Raw genomic sequence first — 22,520 nt, forward strand, 5'->3', positions numbered from 1 at the left:
TTTCAGTCCCCACAACACCCTAGATAATGGCAAATTGGCTTTACATATGTAAATATAAGTGCAGAACAGTCTTACCCAGTGGAGCACTTCACCTAGCCAAAAAAACCCCCATTAAGTAATTGTTTTATATTTTATAAATAAATATGTATTTGTTCAAAAAATCAAGTTTTCTGTAGGATGCCCAACAACATATTAAACAGTGAACCCCTTTATTAAAAAGCCTGCTTCCCCTGAAGCCACATTTTAACACGTTAGCAATGCAAGTCTTAATCATTCAAGGAGCTACTGTAGTGCATCTGTTATAGGCAGATAAGGCTCTGGATAAAGAGATAAGGGCACGATAATCCTGAACTCTAAGTATGCCAGCAGTCAAAGCAACAATCATTCACGCCAGAAAGATGGAGAGAACATTTTATGGATGTCTGAGGCCAACAAACAGATCTACTGCTCACAGATACAGACACATGCCCTGTTAGAGGCAGGCTGGAAAACTGGCAGTGCTTCCTGACAGTATTGGCTTCCCAGCGTATTGCGCAAAGGAAATTATATGGGATCAATTTTAATTTGTTTTTTTTTAAAGCAGCCTGAAGTACAGTGTCATCATTCCAGCATCATCTTCATGTCCTTGCCTGCAGAGCTTGGAAACAACTGGCATTGCTCTCTCAGTGCAGCAACTGCAACTGGAATGTCACCACCATCATCCTTCTGAGGAAGGAAAATATTCTAGTTCTGGTATTTTTGCATGAGGCTCTGCTTAAAGCTGAACTTCCATGGGTTAACACATGCACAACAAGAGGAATAAGGTGCTGCACTGGATATGCAGAGGATGGCGAACACGGTGTCCAAGTGTCCACCTCAGCTCATTTTGGTTTCCATGTTTTACTTAACATTCTTGGTGTGAGCTTGTGCTCCAACAGAATGTACACTGTGTTAACCAAAACCAGGACAAACACTCAGCTTTCCACAAGCTGTCCTGGAAAATCCCACACAGGGGGAAGGAAGAGGGAGCACAAACAGAGCACACACAGATGTCCATGGGGACTAATGCTATGAAGATGTTCCTGTTGGGACAGACAGACGAGAGCCCTGGTGAGGAACAGCGTGTTCTGAGAAGTGCTCTGAGGAGGACAAGCACAGCACCAAGCTGACCACAGGACAGCCTGGCCAGCTCCCACCTCCCAGGGCAGTCATATCCCTCAGGAGGGAAATATTCAGCAACAAGGAGCAACACACCAACAGGGCTTTGGACAATCCATCAGTTACACTGTGGTAATGCAAGTAAAGTCAAATAATTCAGGCCCTCCAATGATAAAACTGCTACAGTGGTAACACGGACACTGAGCTGACCTCAGACCTCTCTGCTGAGTGTCCCTCGTTACTCAATAGAAACTAGTTTAACAAAATGTACTTTCCCCTCTTTTATCTTCTCTTTCAGGATGAACAGCCTTTAATTAAAACCTTGCTATTCCTTTTAGACTTCAGAAATTCCCCTGTAAAGTTTACAGAACATCACCAGGAAAAACAACCGCAGAACCTGGGAGCCTACAAACCCCAGAGAAGGTTTTTCTGTGAATTGGACCATTTGGAAATTACACAGTGACACCATTTGACCTTTATGGCTGCAGCTGGCACTATGCTCCCAGTCACTGTCAGGTCTGAGTGATGACACCAGGGATTGCCACCCTCCTGCCTTCTGCACAAAGTCCCACTGCTGAAGAGGTTTCTGGAGACCCTCAGGCACTTTAACAGACTGGGAGTCAGACCCTGAGGGGCTGTTGGGTCCTGGCCAGCAAGAACTGCAAATGCACAAGAGCACAAGAAGGGAAATAAAACATTCAAACCCCAGAGCCAACATACTCCTTAAATATTCTTTTGAAATGGCTATGGAAGGGAAAATGTAACATTTCCTTTTCCTCACCTTTCTTCACCACTAGTTTGCCAGTCACAATGGACACACAGTTGTCCACTACACAGGAATGTAGGTTAAAATGGGAGAAAATCAATCTGTTTTGGCTCAAAAATATCTTCAGAATGATTCAAAGCATTGGGACTGTGGGGAAAAAAACCCAAAGCACCTCTCACCAGAGGCACCAAGACAACGAAAGATTGTTAATACTTGGGAGGACCACTTTCCCTTCAAACTTTGACAAGTATCACCAGACCCTGACTGTTTCTCCTCTCTACTATTCCCAAGTGAGAACTAGCATTTGAAAATCAAGCCAAGATCTTCAGCATACACACAGAGGTAATCAGCACACAACTGAGCCAGATGCACATTATGCTATTCCTTATCAGCAAGGAAAGAGATTCCTGCAGCAGTGATTAGAGATAATTAAAGCCTCTCTGCAAACTTATGCTACTTCAGCAAGCTGGAAATTCCAAAAGGAGAGGGATTTTTAAGAAGTTATATAATGAAAACAAGGAATTTTTTCCCCCTTTATATATGCCTAGCAAGGCTCTAAAACCTGAGATCAAAACATCAAGTTACAGAGGTGAACAAGCGACTCCTTTATGCTCAGTTCTGAAAATAAAGGGGGAAATAAGCACTGAAATGTGGAAGTGGATCTTGTGTGATCTGCCAGAAAAACAAAGTAGGTTCTGCTGTGGAGAGAAGTGTCCAACTTCTCAGTTCTGCTTCCAGATCTGAAAATTGGCTTGGCTCTACTAAAATAAACCTTGTGCTTTACCATGAAGTAGATGAGAGCACACCACTTCCAAATGCTGCCCTGTTGATGGGCAGAGACATTCACATCTACCCAGACAGCCACACATCTGCTCCAACCATGTTCCAGGCTGACCAGACACAAGTCAGCTCCAACTGGAAGGCCAAAATAAGCTTTAGTCTAACAACAAAGTAGAGACTGATATAACCACGGTGCTCAGCAGGGCTCCAGAGTTCAGGCTTAGCACTGCATGGACATGCCCTTGCTGCTCCCAGCCTGGGCTGGGTCACAGAGCAGATGTCCAAGACTGAGATCTTCTCCCATCCAAGGCTTTCCCCCCAACCCAGACCTTCTCCCCCATCCAGAGAGGATGCTGCTCTGGCTGGAAGCAACAGGTACCAAGGGTTTAAATACTGCTTGAAGTGGACAACGTGTGTCCAAGTCTCCTGCAATGAGACCACACAATTCTGCCCTGGGTCTGGGGATAACACCTCTCTCCACAGGACTGTGCAGATTCAGTCAGTGATAACTCACCATTTGCTGGGGTATTACAGTTCAGATATTACAGATTTTCACATACTGCAAATTGCTGCTGAATTCCCACACTAAGAGCAGCTGAGGCTCTGGGCTAAACTCTTTTTCTCTCTCCTGCTGTGGAAATTTAAGACCAGCTTTACTTTTAAAACGTGGAGCTTAAAGAGCATATTGTGCAAAATAATCCTGGAAAATCCGTCTTCTTTAGGTGATGGAAATGTTTGGTTTCAAAGATATTTATTTAAAAGGCTCATAAAGTAATAGCAGACTTTAGTATCTGTGTTTGAGTAACACTAAAGAGATATCCAGAGGATGCAAACCAAGAGGCCTGAAAATGTGACAGTCAAAGCCAGGGAGATCCACTTTGTTTTTGCATTCAGCAGGAGATGACAGTCTGTCCTAAACCCAGGTCAAGCAAACTTTTACCTGCAGTGTTAAGACAGGTGAATGACAAGCCTGGGACACAGAAATAATGGGTACCAAAAGCTCCCAGGGAGGTAGAAGGAAATCCAACAGCTTTCACAGGGTGGAACAGTGAGGGAATGCCACAAGCAAGTCTCACAATGGATACAAAGATTTCTGTTAAACATTTCCATTAGTTATGCAAAATTAATCTCCAGAAAACTGAGTTTAGCTCATCACCTGTTCCACACCCTAATCCAGCCACTGAGAGTGGTGATGTATCACTGACAAATCCCTTGAATTTTATATCAGAAGATGGAGCTGGAGCCTTTGATTCTCTGTGGGCATTGACAGGGAGCATTTTCATTTTATTCTGCCTAGACAGAAAATATGCAAACTCTGCATAGGAGACTGGGAATGACTTGCCAAAATATTAATACAATGCCAAATAAAGATTTATTGCTTCTTCCAATTCACCCAAATGCCAGGGTAAGCATTTCAAAAGTTCACACTAAGAGCCAAACTGTTTGTGCTAATCTTTAACCAGCACTCCAAGCAGGATCATTTCACTTATGGAGCACTTGATTTAAGGGATAGTTAACTGAAGGCAAGAATAGGACCTTCATATTTAACCCACACCTAAAAACCTCTTTTACACAGATCTTTTCTAAAACACGTTATCACGTACTTTATATAATGTGATTTACAATATCTCTCTGGTGTACCTTGACTCCATCCAGAACAGCTTTTATGACATCCTTCACTGTTGTCACCATCTCCTTGTCCTCTGAGTTCACCCCCTCCAGCATCACCTGGTCAGACCAGCGGATGAGGTTGGCCAGGCTCTGGTACACTCGGCTGTAGCAGGACGAGATGGCAGAACTGGGCAGCAGAGGAGGAAAAAAAAGAACAAAATGAAATTATGGAGACATTATCAAACGTTATGAGAGTGCATTTCACACTGTTAAAAGTGTGTTCTCCTTTTCTCTCTCTGACATTCAGAATTTGTGTGCAGCAGGTGACAAAGCTCAGGCTTCTCTTCAGTTGCTCACTTGCAGTTGCTCTCCCATTCTCTAGCACCCAACAGGGATGACAATATGGAAATACAAACCATCAGCAGTTCATTCCCAGTTATCAGGAGGAATTATCCGGGCTGCAGGTTAACACAGCAATGCTAAAAATAACATTCCTTCCATTTTAATTTACAGTTCCATCCTATGCCTTAACTTTAAACGTAAGTACTTAAGTGCTACATTTAAGTTTAAACTATATTATTTTAGTATTATCTATGGTTTCCTTCTTCCTTATTAACTCTCCCCAAAAATGCCTTGGATCATTGAGAGCTGACTCTATTCATTCCTTTACAAATCATTGCCTCACTGTTTATAATGCCTGAAAACATGTAATTAAAATTACTTCTTTAGAGAAATTGAACTGAATGAATTTCAGGTCTGAAAAAGGAAGGGTGTTGCTTTGTTTTGATTTTAATGAGAAACAGAATGGAAGCTATTGTTCTGAAGGGGGGGGGGGAAGGAATTTTGGAAGGATGACAACTCTAAATAAAAGTTAACTGTAACAACAGTGCTCCCAGGCATTTTCCTGGCCATTCTGAAAACACTGACTTCATTACTAAACAAGGTGTGTTAACAGTACTGCTGATGGCAGCGCCTCAGCAATTCTTTGTCAAGTTAAATCAATTGCAAGCTGCATCAAAACCATAAACAGATAAGAGAAGGTGTAATCTTGCAATCATTACTGGTACAAGTGTTCCAGCTCTTCCCGTTTCTCTTTGCTCTCCATTTTACATTGGCTCAACTCCAGTAATTTCATTATCTGCCAGAAAAGAACCAAGCCCACGAGCTTCAATGAGTTTATTTAGGTGAATGAGGTTTGCAGGACTGGGGAAAGAACTGTTGTCGCCTTACGACCAGGGGATACAAACAATGGCAAGGACTTGAGTCTGGCTGTTGTTTGTTTTGGTTTTTTTTTTTTTTTTTAAAGGATGCTGCTTGCCATTTGTTCTCATTTCAAATGAAATTAGCTTGGTACGAGATTTTTCCTAAACAGGGCCCTCCCCCATCTCTTTCTGTGCCTTTGATTTCTTTGCCATTAATCTTCAGCCTGCTTCCTTCTAAGGAGGCAGTAATTGAAAGCCCATTTTGTGCTAGATTTAATTACTTTTTTCCTTGATGCAAATGCTTCCCCTAAAGCAAAAAAAAAGTCCAACAGTAATTGTAGGGTTTTCTTCTACACTGACACAAGTCTTGCTTACTTTTCTTGAGGGGGATTTGCCATCAAAATCACCCCTTTGTGTCCTGCCACTAAAGTACAATAGGTAGGCAGGAAAGGACATGGTTTTTTTAGAAAGCCAGATTTCCTTTTGGGTTTTTTGGGAGGCTAAAACAGGCAGAGCATACACTTGGGATCTGTGCCTTAATCCACACTGTTTCCAGAAAGAGAGACTTATCACTGTGTAGAAGACTCCACTGAGTACTGACTGAAAATTCTGCTTATATGGACAAATATGGGTATCCAACAGTCAAGTTTGCATGAGTTCACCACTAAGAGAGAACAGATAAAAATTGTGAAGAATAGAAAAGTCTGAAATACTTCATCTGTTGAAGACCACTTATTTGATATTTATTTCCAAATATATTCTTGGAAGGAAAAATCACCCAGCAAACACCCCCTGGATACATAAATCAAATCAAGTGATTATAAAAATGGCATGTTCTATCCTAAACATACTTGCTGACATTTCACATGTTCTCTTGGTGTAAGAGGAAAGTTTGTTCTCTCTTTTATTAAGTGAAAGCAGGTGCTTGTCAGGAATTTAATGGCAAGGGGAAACCTGGTAACAACTGAAGAAACTTCTGTGTCTGTATCCAGAAGCCTGATGAGCATTCCCATTCCAAGAGCTATTGGACTTTGTGGTTCAACAGATCCAACCTAAACTGGATCTTACCTGTCTCAGCCACAGAACTGATACAATCCCATTGGCTCCTTCATTTTTACCTATTTGGCCTGTGCATTGGGGCCAAACACAGCTGAGCATTCTGTTTGCAGAGTCTTTGGCACCCCAGTGCTGTCTCAACCACACTATAAACCCTTCCTGCACCAGAGTTGAAATAAGGATCTTGAAAGAAAAAGATTTGGAGATATTTAATGGGAAAACAAATAGGAACAGTGCAAAACCTGGCAGGATTTCAGGAACCAAACACCTGCATTTCTCTGCTTAGTTTTATCTGCTTTTCTCTGTCTGTGCTAACTTTGCTCTTTCCATACTATTCAACAATGTTTTCTGTAAATCAACAGCTCCAGCATCCATGGGATGAACAGCAGCTGTATCTCTATGGTTTGGCAAGTCTACAAATTCTTATAATCCATGATGAGCTTGGCTTTGGCAAATTTCTACTTCTTTCATGGTTTCAAACCCACTGCCCAACTGCTAAAAACATAATACACATAATCTGTTAAAACATAAAACAATAATCTGTTGAGTGAGCACGGGAATGAACTTGGTTAATCTGCTGAAGTACATCTATTTACTTCTACATCTGATCCAGTAAAATCCAAAAAAGCTGTAAAGAGTGAAGGCTCAGACTTCTGTAATATCAGGGTGGATAAACTGAACACAAAAAAGGATTACTCTGAAGATAAACTCCTTTTTCAGGTAAAGCTATTGGATTTGTTAGCTTTCAGGGTACCATCATGGACTGCAGAAACAGTAATACCATCTGAGGAGAACCTCCCACTAGCAAATGATGAATTTCCAAGTTGATGCTAAGAATCATCCCTTCCTCCTCTCTGAAACCGGTCTGATTTGCTTTATCTTTCCACAGCATGAGCTTCTTCGCAGCAGGGAATCTGCTTTTAAATTACGTTTGAAAACCACCACATAATTAGCAAAAATAGCAGTCGCTTCATCAGCCACCACAGCACTCCCTGTCCCCTGCACGATGTGGGTCTTCAGACACAGGGATAGAAGCTGGGAGCCCGCTGGTCTGTCATGGTCCCAAAATCCAAACTCACCTTTGCTGGATGCGAGGATCAGTTTGCACCAGGGGCAGGATGGCTTCCAGCACTTTACTGGCTGAGCCTGGCAGCATCTCTAATACTTTGTTATCAATTGCCATTTTATCCACAATAGTCTTAAAGTAGCGCAATGCACTGACGACCTCCTTCTCCTTCTCCTCCAGCCACGAGACATTCTAGAGAGGAGGGAAAAAAGGACAGATATGTTAAAACTTCAGGGTTTTTAAGGGCAAGGTTCCTTGAACACACCTGGACCATGGTGACACTGAGGTATATTCCATGAGAAGTGGAGAAAACCCCTTCTACCACAAACACTTTTAAACTGAGTTACTGCTCTTTCGAAAGAACAGTCAGTGCAAAATTACACCCATGCTTTAACTTTCTGCATTACCTGCATTCCAAATTGAAGGCTAATCTTGATCAGTTTTAGGCCAAGATTAACACTGCTGATGACATCAAGGGCACTGCTTTGAAACTCCCATGCCAAACTGGGGAGGGTGAAAGAAAAAAACATATCACAGAATCACAGAATGGTTTGGGTTGGAGGGACCTTAAAGACCAGCTAGTTCCACTCCCTGCCATGGCAGGGACACCTTCCACTATCCCAGGCTGCTCCAAGCCCCGTCCAACCTGGCCTTGGGCACTTCCAGGGATGGGGCAGCCACAGCTTCTCTGGGCAACCTGTGACAGGGCCTCACCACCCTCACAGGGAAGGATTTCTTCCTGATATCTAATCTAAACCTGCCCTCTGTCAGTGTAAAGACATCACCCTTATCCTATCACTACATGCCCTTGTAAAATACAAGAAAACCTGCAAACAAAAAACCCCACTCTGATGAACCTCCAAGCTAAGTAATTTTGTGATGCTGCTGGAACGAGGGAACTCGCACACTTTCCACTGTGACAAGGTGTGAAAGCTAAATTTTGGCACTGGGGAATGAATGTTACAAAAGGGAACAATTCATTGAAATGAGGCTGAGTTGTGGTCACCAACTTTCATGCTACCACCAACACTAGAAGAGGAAATTCAGAAGTGATACATGATACCTTAATGGCACTCTGGACAGGGAAAGTTTACCAGAGTATGCCTGGAGGACTTTTAATGCCACAAGTAATTCCTAAGTGAGATTTAAATTAACTCCTGCACACTGCTAGAAAAGGAGCAGAGAGCTTAACAGAGTCAGATTTCATCCATTATCTCCTCAGTAAATTCTCCTTCAAGAATTAATGACCTATGGGCATTGTGTGCTCCCCATACTCTCGTCAGCTGTTAAACTGCTGCTTTTCTGCAAAATCAGGCCAGCAGCCCAAAAGGTTTTAGGAGGAACAATTTATAGGCAGCACTGGTTAGTAATTTGGGGCCAGTTGCATAAAAGAATTAGAATCCCAAGTTCCATCTAGCTCCAACTTTAGAAGTCTAAGTTCCAATCCAAGATCTGCAAACCACTCTGTCATTTTCTATCTCATCTGGGAAGGGCCCAAAATCCGCTGCTGCTTCCACTTTTTTGACAATACTGCTTGCCAGGCACCTCAAGTTCTGATCTTCAACCCACAGTGCCCTGAACTCTCTTGCTTAGAAGCATCCTGGCAACTCACTGATATGAAAAAGGACATTTTCCATTTTGCAGGCATGTGCCCTCACCACCGCACAGCTTAATCCGGGATACAGAATCATAAAAACATTTAGGTTGGAAACAAACCTCTAAGATCATTGAGTCCATCTATGGAGAGGTTCAGTCTCTCCCTGAAGGTTTTGCATTTCGTATGGAATGATCACACATTTCAGGGATCAGAGAGTCCGTGTATTCCCCGAGCGAGTATGACCATGGCCCAGCACTCAGAGCTCTCAAACAGAAGTGAAAAAATGTGGGCTGCAGTTCCTGCTCCAGTGGCTGTTTATGGATTTCATTCAACAACTACTTCCTGTGGAAAGGTTTGAGACTTAATAGCTTAAACACTCTGCTGGTGCATGGGAGGGATGGGCCTGACTGAGAGTTCAGAATGACAAGTGGAGACACAAATCCTTCCGTCGAGGGCACCAAGGCATGTGAGTCCAGCCACTATCTGGGACACAGCCCTTTTTCCTTTTTTTCCAACTTCCCTACTAGCTCTTTGGGTGATATTCCCCAAGAACACTTTTTAATGAATCCTCTTCCAAGGTCCAGAGATTTCATACGTAGGTGTGCATGTGTGTGCATAGAAGCATAAAATCCCAGGATGGTTTGGGTTGGAGGGACCTTAAAGCCCATCTCATTCCACCCCCTGCCATGGGCAGGGACACCTTCCACTAGATCAGGTTGCTCCAAGCCCCATCCAACCTGGCTTTGACCATTTCCTGGGATGGGGCATCCAGCCATTTCCCTTTGGGGCATTAAATGAGAAAAACTTAACATTCAGGCAAAACAGCATCTCCATTCCCCTGCCTGGCACATGTAGATATTTTTGGATGATTTTTGAAGTTTTCCCTTAAATGATCATTGCAAATGCATCATGTATGAGACACAGATGACCAGCAAGGGTCACACCCAACCACAAAAGCTGGAACCATCCCTTTTTCCCCTAGATTTTGGCAGTGCAAAACATGTCATAAATCTGCATATAGTGTTAAAGGACACCGTGGTACCTACACTATGCCCTATGATAAGAATCAAAGACAGGGTCCAAGGGACAAAAGGAGGCTCTGAAAAAAACTCCTCCAGTGTTGCCCCCATCAAGGTATAAAGGGGAAGAGGAGAAGATGTTTGCATGGGCTGAGCATAACCTTCAGCATACACACAGTGATTTTACATTAATTTTTAGTATTGCTATTTCTGCTCTACAGTGATTATCTACTTCAAGAGCACGAAAATAGCATCTTAAATACTTAAGAGGGAGAAAAGGATGATATTTGGTTTATCAAGTGTGCCTTCTGACAGAAAATCTCCTGTTTGTCAACTGATGTCTATATTCCAGTGAGAAAACCTGGCAGCTATCCAGGCATATCCTCTTCCCCACTCCCTCCACACAAAGCTAATGAGCTGCCTGCATCCAACTAATTGATTAGTTGGCCAGTAGCTATTAAAACAGATAAGGAATGAGCCAGAAACCAACTAAATATCGCAGTATAAAAATGAATACAGCTTAAATAATCATGTACAGAAATAAAAATTATTGCAAGTGTTTTGTTTTCCAATAAAAAAATCCCAATCTGTACATAAAAAAAGGGTTTGATGACCAGCATGGCTTATTAGTAAATCCTCTTGCATCATTTTTAGGGGAAGGAAAGAAAAGCAAAAACTTCATCCATTATTAACATACTATGTATTTGCTATAGAACAGCATTTTGAAAAGGGCTCTTCATTTTCTAATGCATTTAATGTGGTCACATATCAGTTTAAAGGAAGGCCTCTAAATTATCTCAAGATACCATCCTGAAACATCGTTGGAATTAAAAGCCTTCAAGGAGTACTCTCAGATTTAATTTTTATTTTATTTTTTAAATAGCAGTGAGCAATGCAAGGTGCTCAGCTCTTTAGGAAGCATATTCACAGCCTCCTGGGGAAAAAAAAATACAGCCTGGGGAAAAAAAAAACCCTCATCATCTTCCACTTGATGGTGCAGAACAGGGTGAGGAAACCCTGCAGCAACTTCTCTGGGTGTTAAGCAAATCATACAGCATAAGATAACTGTATCTTGCTGGTTGCTCTCAATAACACTACAACAACCTTCAGCAGAGATAATCTAAAAAAGTTTGCATGTCTGGCACCGCACACTGGATGAGACCTTTAACAACTGGGAAATGTTATGAATTATCATAAATAACCTCGATTGTTCTTAACTTTTGGCTTCGACTTATACTTGAAAACTGACTGCAACAGCATTGCTACAGAGAGAGTCTCCAGCCTCCATAATCAGGTCACAACAGGAGAGGAGATAACACTGACAGGTTTGTGACCTCAGCTCTTGGAGGACCTGAAGGAACATCGTGCTGGGATCAGCAGCTGCTGGAACACATCTGCTCGACTCTCCCTGCTGATGTCACCAGAGATTGAGCACAGCTTTGGATCATCTTCAAGGACTTGCTTGCCTGGGTTTGGGGTTTTCAAACGGATCACACCCCAAAATCAGGCAGTTGTTTGGAAGCTGTAAGCTTAACCCACAGGGTGTGCTCGTGGGGAGGATGTGTCAAGCCATACACCACGTTCCATAATGAGACAGTTAAACACTTATGGAAGGAGGTCTCATCATACCCTCCAAAGGGAAGTACATGCCTTGATTTAATACTACACAGTGCAGTTTATAAATAACCATAAAGTAACCCTGAGGATCCCCGAGCTGTAGAATTCTGCAGAGGACAAAGTCATGCCCAGGAATATCATAAAACGAGTACCAGGAAGCAAGAAACCATCAGGACTGACAGAACACAGCCCTGACTTACTTTGTTCACTGACTTCTCTGGTGTTTTCACCGTCAGGTCAGCTTGTTTTCCCTTCTTTGAAGGTGTTCTCTTAATTTTTGGTGAATGAAACTTGCCCTTCAACTTCATGGTGAACGAGGAGAGATGAGAACGCTCAGAATCTAGAAAGACACAGAAATATGTTACAGGATTAGGATAAATTTCTTGAAAACAGAGGCGCTGTGTTACAGCATTATCTGGAAGATACTTGCACCATGTAAATTTATTGAGTGGAACAGGATAAAAAAATAATAATAAATTGTGGCTCTCTATTACGTTTCCAACCACAGTATCCCCACCATTTCCTGATTCATCTTGGAGGAAGCAATGCTGCAGAGCAGAGGCAGGAACAGTGGGATTGCTGCTGCCCTGTGCCTTGGAGAGAAGAGGAAAAACACCTCTCTTCAAAGCACTTATCTCCAGCAGATTCCAAAGCACTTTACAAAGGAGGTAATCATCATCCCTCTTTTGCAGATGAGCAACTGAGTCAAGGGGATGAAGTGACTTGTTCACAGACCTCTGGCACATGGGTGTGCAGGCAGGGCTCTGCCTGGTACCCAGGACTCGTGGCTGGAAGGGAGAACACAATCCAAGATAATGCCCTTCCCAGGATGCTGATCTCTACCCACTTGGTAGCATCAATTTTGAACGTGGCTCCATGAGTAATCTAAACAAAAATGTCATTTGCAATGGATTTCACTTCCAATATCCCAAACTGGGGAACAGAGGAACTGCTTTGATATCAGGGCATCCTTCAAGGAGCTTAACTGCAGAACTGCTCAGCCCTTTTAAAAATTGTATTTTCATGGGTTTTTGGATATTTCAAAGCAGAAGTCTCAAAGGTTTGCAATCATGCCATATGCAGACTTACCGTTGAAATATATTTTTATCTGTAGCCACGAAGCTAAAATAAAACCAAGCTGCCTTGTAGAGAGCAATTTAGAATGTATTTTGTGCAAAGAGCACTTTAATAAATGAAGGTCTGAATTGCTCTCTAGTGACCCAGATAATTCAACAGAAGTTACCCAACTTGTCTTTAACTACATTATCAAGAAAAGTAAGCAGTTTTGCTGCATGTTTCATTTTCCTCTTAGATTATCTGGGAATTCACTGCACTGGCTGCAGCGAGTTAAAAGGACAGCCCCGTGCATGCAGCACTGCACCACCTCGTTAGCATGCAGACTGCAAACAGCAAGGGCTGCTGAGTCAAATCTAGCACCCAGGAGCCCAATACCACACAGCAGTGCAAACACTGCTCCTGTACTCAGAAAGCACCTAACCACAGCCAAGGGAAGGAACCTGCGCTTGCCTCCCTCCCCGTAAGGGTTGTCTCCCTTTAAACTTGGTTTCCTGGTAGTGTATTAAGACCCTGCTATGAGCATGTTCACCAGGGCCAACACTCTGGTTAGGTATGTCCTCTAGACCAAAATTCTGCAGGATCCTATGAGTAGAAGCTGCGTGAGCACTGATCCTAATCTAGCCTGGCTGCAGACCTGTTCTCTGCTTACAGAACTAAATGTTTTTCAAAGTTTTCTTCGTATCATCAAGTCCTTTTTAGTTCACTGAGGAGGGAGGCACTAAAAACCTTGGTCACTGCAGATAAATCCAGGCATATCAGTTGGCCTCTGAAGAATCACTTACAGCAGCTGGCACCCCAACTTAGCAACAATTTACGTCAGTGCTTTACATCCACGAGGGGATCTCCAAACCTTTAAAACCTCTCTGGCTCCACAGGGTGCTGAAGGTCACCACTGAAAACAGTTCCTGGCTGCTGTGATAACGCTCTTGCACTCCTCCCCAAAAAATCAATTGTATTTTTTGCATACACCATATGAAAATTTCCACACATGCACGCATACACACGCTTGCCAAGAGGAGTCATGGCTCTGAATTAATTTTTTGAGAACTGGCAAACAATTACAATAATTAATCTACGGGGAAATAATGGTAGCAGCAACAAATTGTGTCTGGCTCCTTCATGGGCTGCAGTGAGATCCAAACTGCTGGTCTCATTAAGAAAACATTCAATGCCTACAAAACCCTTGGTTGCCCATAGCAATAACTTTGTCTTGTAGGGACAATATTTGAAAGGGAGAAAGATTTCAGAGGACTACCATTTCCTTTTTTCCTTGCCACCAGACATCTCTACCCATCTCTATGGGGCAAGCACTCAAATGGCTGAACCAATGTGTGTGCATGGTCAGGAACTTCCAAAAGATGTCTTGTCAGCAGAGAAAGTTTCTTTTCTGCTGACAGCAGATCCCCTTCACCACCACCAGCTCAACCACTGCCCTTTACTTTCTTTGCCCTTTGGTCACACCAAACACCAAATCATTTGTGCACCACACTCTGATGGAAGACAGACCCACAGAGCAAGGACAGAAGCAGAATAGGAACTTCTTAAAATAGTACTAATGAACTAAACCAGCTGACATTTGCAAAAATAATAAACATTACTGTTTGAACAACCCTGCTAAGTCCTGCTTTGAAGATCACAAATTAATGCAGCTTTTTACTGCCATGGGTTTCCATCTACACCAAGCACTTTCCAGCTCTCATCTGCTCACAAGTTTCTGATGCATTTGCAGTTAAACAAATGAGTCACAAAACAATATTCTCTCACACTCAATTACACTTAGCACTTAAAATAGCGCTTTTCTTGTTCCAAGCACATTACAAACATATCGTTCTCATCCTTAAACAGTCAGGTCTTAACCTTACCCTGCAGAGGGGAAGCAGACACAGAGGTGAAGCAACTTGTCTAAACAGAGCAGAGGGTGAGTCAGTGACTCCAACAGAGCATCTCCATCACACTGCAGCCCCTCTCCCCCTGTGCACGGATCAAGCTGTGGAGCTCCCGTGGCTGCACTCAGTGAATGCCAACAGACATTATCCAGCACAATGGGCTTTGCAGTTTGCAAGCTGATACATCATTCGAGCATTATAAACAGAATCTGCTCTGTAATGAATCTGAAGTGGTATAAAAGAGAAGTGACACCGAAGTAGGAAAGTATTCTAGCTCAATGGTCTAAGGTACCTCAGTTTTCATATGGGAAGCCTGAAAGCCTCCTGCAAACAGCACAGCTGAGTGAGACTTCCCAGACTGGTTACCATAGCACTGGTCTGCTTTGAAAAAGTAATTTTCTTTACAAATTTACAAATCTAATGTCCTGTGTCTATCCAGTTAAAAAGCTCAAACAGCCCAGCATGCCTTTACAGATCAAATAATTTGATAACATACAGAAAGAGGCAGAAAACAGAGCCATGGCAGTGCTCAAACCACTTCTCCTGTCCCTCTGCTCCTTCCTGCCTATCTGCAGTAACCAAACCCCTTAATGCAGCATTGAGGTTGTTCTGAGCTTGGGAGTCTGCCCGCTGGAAATTATTCTATCGTGTTACCCTCGCCTCTTATTGATGAATAGCCAGCAGTGTTTAGCTGGAGTCTCAGCACCAGCTTTCTCAGCTGCTCTTACTCCTCTCTGATGCACAGGAGGAAGGTACTCTGTACTTCCTTCTATGTAGTGCCCAAATATTTTTCAGATAAATGGCAAAAGTCAGGGTAATAAACTTGATGGAATGATTTCAACTGGAAGGGGGAAAAAAAAATAAAGCGTTGTATCAAAGCGTTTCTGTCTCAAAGGAACCACTGACTTTCCATCTCTCCGTATTTCATCTGCCTGGATGCTCCGGGGCTGCAGCACACAACTGGAAAAAAAAAAAATCCCTTCCAAATTACTTTATTACGGATTTGGGTTTCTCGATTTCTGACCGGGAGCTTTGCTACGTCACCCGTTTCACGGCTAATTCCATCCCCTATTAGTGAGGCTCCCGCTCCGCCGTGCTTGAACACGCTCCAGCTGTTGAGTCACGGCCCTGCTCGGCTCTCAGGCTCATCCCCCCCTGGCCAGCACGTGTCTGGGGTCTGACCACACACACACCACCACAGAGCTCACGTTACACGCCTGCTCCAACCAGCCCTGCTCTCAGGTGTGGCCAGAGGGGTTTTTTCAGCACCCCTCAAGCCCCACCGGGCCTGGGAAATCATGGTCAGACAGGAGCTGCCTCGTCCCCCAGCTCAGCACTGGGTGCTGCCTGCCAGTTTGCCAACAGAAAGCTAAATCTGGGGAGGGAAGAACCGCAGACTTTAAACAACAGCAGATAAAGAGGCACAAGGGAAGGCAGATAAATCATCTTATGTGTTTGTGGATGAAGAAACTAGGCTGCTTAGGAGAAAGATGGCAAGTCAAAGCCCAACACCATCCATGCCCGCCATGGTCAAATGGTCACTTTCCACTCGGGTTCAAATGAACGCCAGGAAATGAGTCGAAACATGTGCAAGCTGGTGGATTCCATCAACCTAACCCAGCAGCAAATTATTTAAAGTCAAACTGAAAGTTCAAGCCTTTTACTGAGCTCAGTCACAGCAGAATTTCCAGCTGCTGGGTCCCGCTCACCAGCCACATGTAACCAGCACATGGGAGGCCTCAGAGATGGGAAATAACCCCCTGCCTGCCTCTGGACCTCCTGGTCATGTTTTTGTCACTACGACACAGCTCAGTGGAAGGCTCCAGCAGCTGGGATGGGCAAGTTAACTGTTCAACTTGTCCAGTGCTTGGATCATATATAACTAATTGAAAAGAGACTTACTTTTAATTAAAAAAACCACCAACTTAGAATACAGTACCTTTCCTTTCCTTCACCTGAAAAACTAACCCTCGAGCTCCTCTCACTCTCTCTGTGTTCCCACACCAAAACCTGCAGCTTTAGAGGAGACAGAACCTTAAAAAAGGTTCATTTTCCAGCTTATCCTGACTCTTGCGGCTCGTTGGAAAGAACGAAGTGGAGTCTAAAAATCTTACTCCACGAACGGTTCCTTTTTCAAAGGCCATTTGGGTCTCTGCTGGATGCACATATTTAAAAGCTATCAGATTAAAAATAACAGCAGACATCTCTCCCCATGCCATAATGAAGCTATTGTGCACATTTTTAATCAACCGCTCCTGCCACTTTTGCCACGAGTCCTTTGAAGGCAGCGGTGACTTATGTAATGAGTTACACAACGATGCCCATTAAAATGGCATTTGTTCCCTTGGGCTCAGCTCCATCATTTGGGGAAGACAAAAGGCAAGTTGCAAGGCTTCAGCTAAACCCTAGCTGACAGGGACTTTAAGAGTTCAGAAGCAAAAGGCAAAAATAACGAGCTAGAGTTCAAAACGACCTTTCTGCTGAGGACTGTCTGCGCTGTGGTGCAGCACCCAGTGAGAGCCTCCAGGGCTGGGCCTCTGGCTCCTCCAGACCCAATTCTGCCCTCAGAAACACAGCAGAACAGGTGATTCAGGACAGACAGACGAGCACGTGAGAGCTTACCATGAGACTGACGAAGCCCAGGTCTTTCAAGATTTTATATGAACATTGCTACAATTCCCAACATCTTCTTTCCACCTCTATCTACTCCATACCTACAAGTACACAGATCTGGGGGTCTGTGCCCTGGCTGAAGCTTTTGGGCTCTCCTGTAAAGTAAACATTTAAATCATAGTGACTGACAGAAATCCAAGCCTTTGAGCTTTCAGGAAACTCAAACAGCCTCTTCCAACAGCCAAGTTTCTCCACAGAAGAGGTGGTAGAGCTGGCACAGGAGGCACGATGTGACGCTCCTAACTGGGTTGTGGGCAACAGAAACCTACTGCAAGGGTACTTGCAAAACTAATTTTTAATAATTTTGTGCTGGAGGGCAGCTCTGTCTGTCTTGCAACAAAATGTTCAAGTGTGGAGCTATGAGGACCGAGAGAAAGCACCAGGTTTTAAGGAGAGTTGAAGGAAACAGATGAGGAGAACCCCAGACACTTCTCCACCCTTTCACACCTGCACTGTCACTCAGCTCTCACAGTACACAGCAAACAGCCTTCAGCTACATTTCACGCCCTCTTTCTCCAGAAGTCCTGAGGATGTTTAGAAGCCTAAAAATGCTGATAGGCAGCATTTGTGCAATGCTGCATGTTCCCAAAAGGATGAACTGGGATCCCGAGTACAGAAGAGACAGAATGTGACAGAACAGAACTAAAATATCCCTTTTAAACACATCAGCTGCTGCATCACGGGTGCTACAAAAGCCTTAGACCCACCACTTCCAGCTCCTTGAGTTTACTTTTCTCAACTTTGCCATTACCCCCAGAGACTGAAGCAAAGAGAAATCATTCAGAAACAAAAAAAAGACGTGGTGTGGTACCCGGAAAGGGAAAAAAAAAAAGGGAGTGTCCAGTGTCAATCAGGAAGTTTGCCCACCCTAACCTTTGTACCTTAGGTGGAGTTGTTTGTAAGCTGCTCCAAGTCCCACTCCAGGGAATCCAATTGCTAGGAGAGCCGCCAGGTTTGAGAGGAAAACGATGGAGGAAGGGCAGCTCGAGAATCAAACAATCGTTCTTGAGTGCTAAAGAAACTTTTCCTCCACCATCACGTCACCTTGGAAGCAGCCAACTTTTGGGAGCGGAAAGACCGACTGCCCTTTTTCTTTTTTGGCAACATTACAGTGAATGAGCATAAACCAGTGAGCATTAATGATGTGCAGTGACAGCACACAAACTTCTCTGGAAAAGGGAGGCTCAGTTCCCTCTCAGCTGGCCAGGCAATGCTCACTGACTCACAGGCTTCATTATTTTTATGCCGCCCTCTGGGGCCTCCAGAGGAAGCAAAACATTTTTATTTGTCAGAGAGCACATTTTTATTTTGATTTTTTTTTTTCTTTCTAAGCAACCATGAATGAACCATCTCCAGCTGCAGCAACCTCATGTGGAAAGAGCTCACAGTGTTTGCAAGGGAATTGGAAAGCACAGAGGGCAACTTATCAATTCAGCCACGTCTCCTGACTGCAGTGAAAAGGATTGGGTCAGTCAACAACTTTAATTTTATGGTGCATTAGTACTACAGCTCTTCTTCCTTCCAGTGTCATATTTGGAAGCAAATCTTCAGATTGCAAGGAAGAGAAGATGCACAAGATCAAGTAGCAAGTTCAGAGCAGCTGACCAGGTTCCCTCCTAGTTCTTTTCACCTGAAGTATTTCAGAAGCATCTCCTTTGCATGCAGACACATAAACCAGGAATCCTTTAGCTGCTGGATATCGCAGCTAAACTATAATCCCTATAACTGATTTATAGGGAAAAAGAAACAAAAAAAGGCAAAAAGGTACAATTATTCAAACAAGGAGGGATTTAAGGGAGTAAAACTCTGCTAGCCAAGTTCAGTTTCCTCCAGCATACCAAAGCTGGCTTTCAGATTTCTGTTTGAAAAAGATACTGTAATTTATTGATAAGCAGCAGCAGCAGACAGGACTTTTGCTCTGTTTTATCAGAAGGAAAGGCACCCCAGCAGACTGGGGCCATACCAACTTGCAAGCAGAAACGTTCACCAAATCACCCACAAACCTTCGTGCAGCATCTGGTGAGTCTCCGGTAATTTCCCATTTAAGTACTGATTTTGCACAGCCCTGCAAGCCCCAGAGAACTAATGGGATTACAAAACTGGTAACATGACTTGTAACTCCCACCTCCTGTGCCAGCAGCACTAGAACAAAAAGAGACTCAAGTAGCCTCCAGCACCGACATGAACACCGTGGTCCATTCTCGCCTGCTCTGCACATGGAAGCCACCAACAAAGTTAATAAACATTGAATTTTAAATGGGGGAAAAAAAAATCCAGCTACGAGGCACAACATCTGCATTACTTCAGCAAACAGCCCCGAACAGAGAAATGCAATGGTGGTGAGGGAATCTGTTGAATTTCTCTGTTCACCAAACATGACTTAATATGGGGTCCGTGGGCATCCCCACTCGTCTGGCGGCTCTTGGAGGAGATGGGCATGACAGTGATTCAGACACCTAAAAATAAAGCCCTGCAGGCACAAGTATGTGTGTGCTCTACCTGAGTCACCCCAGGCTGTGAGGAGCATGTGAGCCAAGGCTCATCTGTTTCACTGACAGTCCTGCCATGGCCAAGCAAAAGCCCTCATCACTGAGCTCCGCTTAAAACTCTTTCTCCCATCCTCTCATTTTCTCAAGCACATTTGGACTCTTTCCACACTGAAAAACCTCTGCTAGGCCCGGGTTTCAGTCCTATGGCTGCCAGCTTTGAAACTCAGACCTGAAAGATTATAACCCAATGTTGCTGAAGCTGTTTATCCATCTCCAAGGTGACAGGATGTCGTCACTGCCACTCGGCAGGACACCAAGCAGAAACGCATTATTTCAGAGGCTTTAGGGAAAACCCTAATTGCTCACAACCTGCCTACAGGTTCACCAGCTGAGAAACAAGGTTGCAAATGGAGCCTTGACTTTTTGTCTGCCCCACAGCACTAGCTCTGAATGGGAAAAACGACAAACCCAACCCTCTTTCATCCTTGGAGAGTAACCTCAGCTCTCATTCATTAGGCGATGGAAAAAAAAGAGAAGCTGGCTCAGATCTGCCTGACACAATTTCCAGTTGCTTTGGACATTACTAATTATAGCCATCTTTATTTTTGACCTCTGATTACAGACTCTTTGCACGTTCAGTCTGAATGGCAAAGCTAACCCCTCTTTTCTAGTAGGCTTGGGAGGAACCTTATACCCTGCCCAAGAGCCACCGCCCACACTCATCTGAGCACAAGAAATGAGATCAAAACATGGAAAGCATTTGCTTAAACATGCTCAATTTTATTTTCTTCTTTAGCAAGTGCCACAGATGAAGGGCAACAGTCCAGGTGAGAGTGTGATGTAAGCTCTTTTCCATGCACGTTCCGAGATGAGCAACTGCTCGGCGCGGGAGCCTCGTTGCTCCCTGTTCTGACTAGCACTGTATCCTCGGGGCCCAGATGCTGAAAAGCAGATATTCAGTTCAGTAAGATTAAACATGTCTGCACAACTCCAGTGCACCATGCTGGGGGCTCACATCTCTCTGCAAGAGAGAGAACAATGAATTTCAGGAACCAGGCCAGCACTATCTCCTAGAGGCACTGCAATACCAGTGTAAACTTCCCTAATATTGCTTACTCAATAAAACAAGGCATCACAGGAGGGCTATGCAAATCCCTCAGCTTTGAAGTACTGCTCTCCTGTTGCCCCAGAGGACCAGCTCTCTGTCTCCACGCACACAGACAAGTGTGTGTGCAAGGTGATACAGCAGCACTGCAGGTGTGAAATTTCTGATGTAATCAGGCCAGAAGCTGCTTTTACACTATTGTTGTGCTGCTCGTGTGAAGGGTTAAGGAGCTGCAGGCCATATCCTCGACTCCCTGCCCTGTTCTATACCTGATAGGATCTGCAACGAAACCACCAGTTTTACTGCCTGCCCACGGGCAGTAGGAAATTTTAGTCTTCTATAAGCACAATTTGAAACATCAGTGCCTCCAGCAAGGGGAAACCGAGATGTTAATTGAACTGAACAGCCCAGGAGGGAGCTCCCCCTTCCTCAGCTGTAGGATTAGCACATCCCTAGACCATCATGGCAGGAAACAGGAGGTAGCTTAGGGAGTCTAAGTGGGACATCTACCTTTACTGCACACAAACATTAAAAGTTACTTTAGCGGTAAACAATTATTTGTGACAACTTTCTGTTTTATCCTGTCTCCTCATGCCTGAACTAAAACCTCCTGGTTATACTGCTCCTATGGAAAACAGGTTTAAAGGCAAACTGCCACAAACACCTGCAGTCCTCTTCAGTCTTTTTGGCAAATCCTGACTTTAAAACAAACAAGAAGACTGAAGCAAACCCTAGCAGAGCTGTACAGGCGTCAGCAGCAACAGGAAGGGAGTCTGAAGGAATCCATCCCATGTCTAACTCAACTGAGCCCACTGAAGATTTAAAGTTTCAGTAATATGGAAACAGCCACCAGAATTTTACTTGTTAACTTAATGCTGAAGAAAAAGCAGCTATTCCTCAGCTACTTCAGAATATTACATAGCCTAATGCAGCAACAAGTTTGAAAACCCACTTAACAAGGGGATACCTGAGCCTGATTTCTCTGGTGTTTCATTCTTTGCTGGCATGCAACATTTTTCATGTATCACCCTGGCTTTCTACATTTAACAGTTACTGTTATCTTTAATGGAAATGACCAAAAGTGGGCCCTACTAAGAATAGTTTCAATTTTTCAATGAGCTTCCACTTTGCTCATACAGGAAGCTGGCCTGAGGGTCAAGAAGAAACACCTTCAGTGCTAATATACAACAACCTGACAGCTAAAGGGAACTAAGCTGAGGTTGGATTTTACCAAAACCAAAGCCGAACCTCAGGCCAGCACCTCTATAATCCTGCTGAAACTATTCTTTTCTCACAGAATAAATCTTGGTGAATTAACAGTGATGATTTCACCAACAGCCCATTCCCTGATCATATCCCATCCCATGCAGAGCATAACATCAAGTTCCACAAGTGAGATCTTGCCCACGAGCCAGCCCTACCCGCCAGGGAGACACACG

The 22,520-nt window shown here is 43.8% G+C and overlaps 1 protein-coding gene across 8 annotated transcripts in view; it reads right to left on the minus strand.

Annotated features, from left to right (window-relative positions):
* Positions 1-22,520, minus strand: part of RAPGEF1 (Rap guanine nucleotide exchange factor 1) — an 85,136-nt gene that overhangs the window by 40,949 nt on the left and 21,667 nt on the right. For all 8 annotated transcript variants that reach the window (XM_027739314.2, XM_027739313.2, XM_027739311.2 and 5 more), the window contains exons 2-4: positions 12,052-12,191; positions 7,632-7,810; positions 4,325-4,481 (exon numbers count right to left, since the gene is read on the minus strand). In XM_027739314.2, coding sequence (XP_027595115.1) covers positions 4,325-4,481; positions 7,632-7,810; positions 12,052-12,191 — 476 coding nt within the window. The remainder of the gene's footprint in view (positions 1-4,324; positions 4,482-7,631; positions 7,811-12,051; positions 12,192-22,520) is intronic.

Source organism: Pipra filicauda, unplaced genomic scaffold, assembly GCF_003945595.2.
Source record: "Pipra filicauda isolate LSUMZ 115617 unplaced genomic scaffold, ASM394559v2 scaffold121_size3267253_pilon, whole genome shotgun sequence".
Taxonomy (NCBI): domain Eukaryota; kingdom Metazoa; phylum Chordata; class Aves; order Passeriformes; family Pipridae; genus Pipra; species Pipra filicauda.